Source organism: Salvia hispanica, unplaced genomic scaffold, assembly GCF_023119035.1.
Source record: "Salvia hispanica cultivar TCC Black 2014 unplaced genomic scaffold, UniMelb_Shisp_WGS_1.0 HiC_scaffold_914, whole genome shotgun sequence".
Taxonomy (NCBI): Eukaryota; Viridiplantae; Streptophyta; class Magnoliopsida; order Lamiales; family Lamiaceae; genus Salvia; species Salvia hispanica.
This window is the reverse complement of record NW_025952704.1, coordinates 1-5,000: the sequence shown is the minus strand read 5'-3', so window position 1 is coordinate 5,000 and position 5,000 is coordinate 1. Positions and strand designations below refer to the sequence as shown.

At 37.7% G+C, this 5,000-nt stretch overlaps 1 protein-coding gene across 1 annotated transcript; it reads left to right on the top strand.

The window, feature by feature from the left end:
* The first annotated feature begins 1,991 nt into the window (after positions 1-1,991).
* On the top strand, positions 1,992-3,364 carry LOC125200343 (leucine-rich repeat receptor-like serine/threonine-protein kinase SKM1). Its single transcript, XM_048098001.1, has one exon. It carries the CDS (start codon positions 2,058-2,060, stop codon positions 3,309-3,311), a length of 1,254 nt encoding a protein of 417 aa, XP_047953958.1. The 5' UTR covers positions 1,992-2,057; the 3' UTR covers positions 3,312-3,364.
* The last annotated feature ends 1,636 nt before the right edge of the window (positions 3,365-5,000 follow it).

Genomic DNA, 5,000 nt, shown 5'->3' with positions numbered 1-5,000 from the left:
AGTAAGAGAAAGAATATATTGTTTGTTACGATAAAAGAAAATGTCTTAGATCATCCACAATGGAGCGTTCTGTAGCCCGCCCTATAGGGCACCCTATACTCCGCCACAATGAGGAGGAGGAATCACGATGAAGGAATTGCAGATTGGACTTCACGATGGGAGGAAGAAATCTAACCCTAATTGATTAAATTTAATTTTTAACAGAAACTACACAAAGCGATGTCGTTTTGTGCGTGTAAAAACGACGTCGTTTTGTGTATTGACAGTCGGTATGCCATGTCACAACTCCGGCAGCCACGTAGGATAAGTTTTGGCCGGAAATATACCGGGTCGGGTCTTACGGGAAATTTACACAACCCGGTAAAGTTCATGATTTTTTACGCAACATTTATAGTTTATGGGAAAAACCAAACTTTTATAATTTTTAAGCAAATTTACCCTAAAAAAAAATATGTGTCACATATAATTAGAAGTGGGAGTATACAAAATTCCTTAGACATCTCAATGTTGGACATACAGAGCTTTAAAAATTATCATAACTCATTTTTCTCCCTATTATATCAACATTTTAAATTTTTGCCACCCAACACTTGTAATAGTGCATAGCCTGAATATCAACCCCAAAATTCATCCCAACTCTTATCACTATTTTTCACCTTTTTTTAAGTTATTGAGGTAGCAAATAAAGTAAAATGGCAAATTAATAGTAGTATAAATTAAACTAGGGGTGCAAATTTAGTTCTCGGGTTTCGGGTATATCCGATCCCGACCCAATACTCGGCGGGTTTACCCGAAACTCGAAATTGTGGGTTCGGGTACGGGATGTTAGAATTTTTGGATTTAGGATACCCAACTTATTCTCGATTAAAACTGATTAATTATGTAATTGTGATAAAAACTTTTATTTAGTATAGGGCCCGGCCTACTGCCAGTATGGTAAATTTATTTAATCACATTTAGATATATGACTTTTTTTAGTATACTACAACTCGATTTAGGGACTAGGGTTGTTTTGACATTTTATTATTCTATTATCTAGAGATATGTTCTATTTTATTTAAACATCATGTTGCATTATTAATTTCTTACTTTTTTTTCTTTTCAATATATAGTTATGTTTTCTCCATTTTATTTGCATGTTTATTTAAAATCTTAAAAATTTATTTTTTATCTCTTTTAAGTTTCAATTTATCCTGAAAAGTTCTTTATTTCACAATTAAGTGGTGTTTATTTGTCTAATGTCATAGAATCTTAATCAGGAGAAAGCTAAAGCATTAAAATTGAAGTTTAAATTTTTAATAATAGCCAATAAATAGTAATATTGTACTTCCTCCATCCGGTATTAGGAGTACCGGTTGAGTTGAGTGCTGGTTTTAAGAATGTTTGAGTGTGTAATAATAATTGGAGTGTGTGATAATGGAACGTGGGATCCATTTGCATTATTATTTGCTTTATTCTTTGGATGTGTTTTTATTTGTGCTTTTTAGTGTTCTATTTTGTAATATTATGGAAATGTCTAACCGGCACTCCTAATGCCGGACGGAGGGAGTATTATTTTAAACAACCTCATTCTCATCACAATATAATTTATATAAATAGATTAAATTAGAAATATAATAATTTCGGGTTTATGGGTATCCGATTAGTTGTGTTCACGCATCGAGTATTAGCGTACCCAAATATAATAAATCTCATTTTTTTTAATTAAATATACAGTACAATTCATTTTAGATTGTATGCAAGAATCTTAGGGGTGTAGTTGGTATGTAACCATTTATTAGTCTGAGTAAGTGACCGTTTTTTGCAGGCAGCTAAGTTAGATTCGGAATTTGCATGCATCTATATATCCTTCCATTAATCAACAAATGTCAAAACATGCGACAGCAATTAAACATTAATGAATTCATATGATTATTAATTTATTACTCCATGTATGTATGTCTATATAATTGCCAACGAGTATCATAGCATGACATTAATGCCACCACCACACTACACGCTCCTCCCCCTCTCCCTAAATATCATTTCCCATCTCTGCAACTCCATCACTCTAAACAATGGCACCTCTCTCTCTCCTCCTCCTCCTCGCCATGCTCATGCCCTCCCACTCCACCACCCACCCCCAAGACGTACAAGCCCTAAAGCAGCTCAAACGTACAATCTCCCCAAGCACAATCCCCCCTTCCTCCTGCATCTCCTCCTGGGACTTCTCCCTCGACCCCTGCGACTCCCTCTTCTCCGCCAAATTCACCTGCGGCCTCCGCTGCGACGCCTCCTCCAATTCCGATTCCAATTCCACCCTCCGCGTCACCGACATCTCCCTCGACCCCGCCGGCTACTCCGCCCCCCTCTCCTCCATCCCCTTCTCCTCCCTCCCCTTCCTCCAAACCCTAGACCTCTCCTCCAACAACTTCTCCGGCCCCATCCCCTCCTCCCTCTCCCTCCTCCCCCTCCTCCGCCGCCTCTCCCTCTCCCGCAACTCCCTCTCCGGCCCAATCCCCCCCTCCCTCTCCTCCCTCTCCCTCCTCCAGCAACTCTACCTCGACAACAATCTCCTCACCGATTCAATCCCCCCTCTCAATCTCCCCAATTTGAATCGCCTCGAGCTCCAATCGAACCAGCTCACCGCCTCCCTCCCCGACCTAACCCTCCTCCCAAACCTCAATTTCCTCGACGCCAGCGACAATTCCCTCTCCGGCGCCCTCCCCTCCTCCCTCCCGCCCTCCCTCATCGAGCTCGTCGCGCGGAACAACCAATTCGACGGCGAGATTCCGTCAATCGAAGCGCCGAGTCTGCAAGTGCTGGACCTGAGTCACAACAAACTCACCGGGTCGGTCCCAGCGAGTTTCTTCACTCACCCAAATCTGGAGCAGCTAACGCTGTCGTTTAACCAACTCGAATCCGTAGAAACACCCGCTGATTCGGGTCTGACCAGCCCGCTTATCTCCGTTGACTTGAGCAACAACCGGGTCCGCGGGTTTTTACCCGGGTTCATGGGCCTCATGCCGCGGCTGTCGGCCCTCTCGTTGGAGAATAACGAGCTCACCGGCCCGATCCCGATTGAATACGCTATGAAGGTGTTGGGTTCGGGTTTGGGGTCGGGTTCGGCCCAATTCGAGAGGCTGTTGTTGGGAGGGAACTACTTGTTCGGGGCGATTCCGGGCGGGTTTTTGGATCTCAAAGCGGGTTCCTTAACGGTTCGGTTAGGGGATAACTGCTTGTACCGGTGTCCGTTGAGATATTTCTTTTGTGAGGGAGGGGTACAAAAGTCATTTGAACAGTGCAGGGCTTTGGGCCCATTTGTACCTTGAGTTGGTCCCTAGCAATTAAATTTTGCAGAATGTATAATAATTTCATTCATTTATTTTTTCCATTGTTGAGAGAATTTAGGCCCATCATCGCTACTTGCATGCAATTATTGTTACGGCATCATGCCCTCAACCCATCCCAACTTGGCAACTCTCTAGTCATTGCATTTCAATTAATTTGCAATACTCCGATTTACTATTTTTATATCAAATAACTGTAAAATTGTACCCAATTCGTCCCATAATAGGATTCTTATTTACTTAGGCACGGTTTTAAGAAATGTAAAGAATGTTGAACGTGGGTCCCACTTATATACTCCATTCGTTCCTGAAAAGTGTCAATAATTTCTTTTAGTCCCTCCCCATAAAAAATGAACATTCTAATTTTAAAAAAAATTCTTTCTAAAGAGGTGACACTCATTATCCACTAACAATACTTTAATTAATTTTTCTCTCTATCTCTCTTACTTTACAAATTAAGCATTAAAAGTGCCGAATATTCATACTTTTCAGGGACAGGTGGTGGAGTATATAAGTAGGATTATATTAGTTTTATAATAAAATGTGAATGAAATAAGTTTATGGAATGTGAGACCCACTTACCATTTATGGTAAAAGTGAAATAGAAGTCTTACTGCGAGGCGAAAGAAAATGACAAAATATGCCTCTATTGTGTGACGGAGAGAGTAATTCATAACAATATAATTAATAAAGTTACTTGGATAAAATTAAAAATCCTACAAATAATAAATTCATAAAAAAACACTATTAAGATTTTAAAAATAAAAATCCTACAAAATATAAATGTGGCATTACTTATATTTATAGGATTTTAAATTTCAAATTGGCAGTGGCGGAGCCAAAATTTTTTCGATGGGGGGCCCAAATTTCTAATTGATAATTTTCCAGAGCCGATAAGGAATAGCCGCATAAACAATAGAGGGATCATTAAGAGGAACAAATAGATAGTGAAAATAATTAAAACATGGACAATAAAAACTAGTATGAATATATTTGAAGACTAAGTCAATGTGAATTATTTTCTTAAATTATGAAAATATTAATGTGTGAAATTCATTACATGAATTACTTTTTGTGAGATAATCAACAAAACCTATAAATAAAAATTAAAGATGCTAGTATTATAGGAGTATGTATTTACATATGGGGATGATAATATTTTTAATTCATAGATTAAAATTAGAAAATGAAAGAAAATAATGATACGGTATGTTATTTCATATTTTTTGAGGTTAAGGAATAACTTTTTATTCTTAGATATATATATATATATATATTATTTTAAATTTTTTAATGATAGAGAATAAATATAAATATTCTATAATAATATTATAGCATAATAGGGTATTAAACATTAAAGAGGAATATAAAAAGCTTTACAAAAAATGAAAGCAAAGAAGCTGGGCCTAAAGGGATTCAAACTTAGGATCTTTTGTTTGAAAGACTTAGAATGAAACCGACTGAGCTAGAGAGATAATTGGAATATATTGTATAGATATATTAAATATAATAATAATCCAAATGGGTGAGGGGCCCAAGGACCCCCCTGGGCCCAGCGTGGCTCCGCCACTGATTATAGGAGTATTTAATTTTTCTTTACTTAATAAATAATTTATCACTTAATAAACACGAAATTTCTTATGTTTATATAAAAAGAAAAATGTTACACTA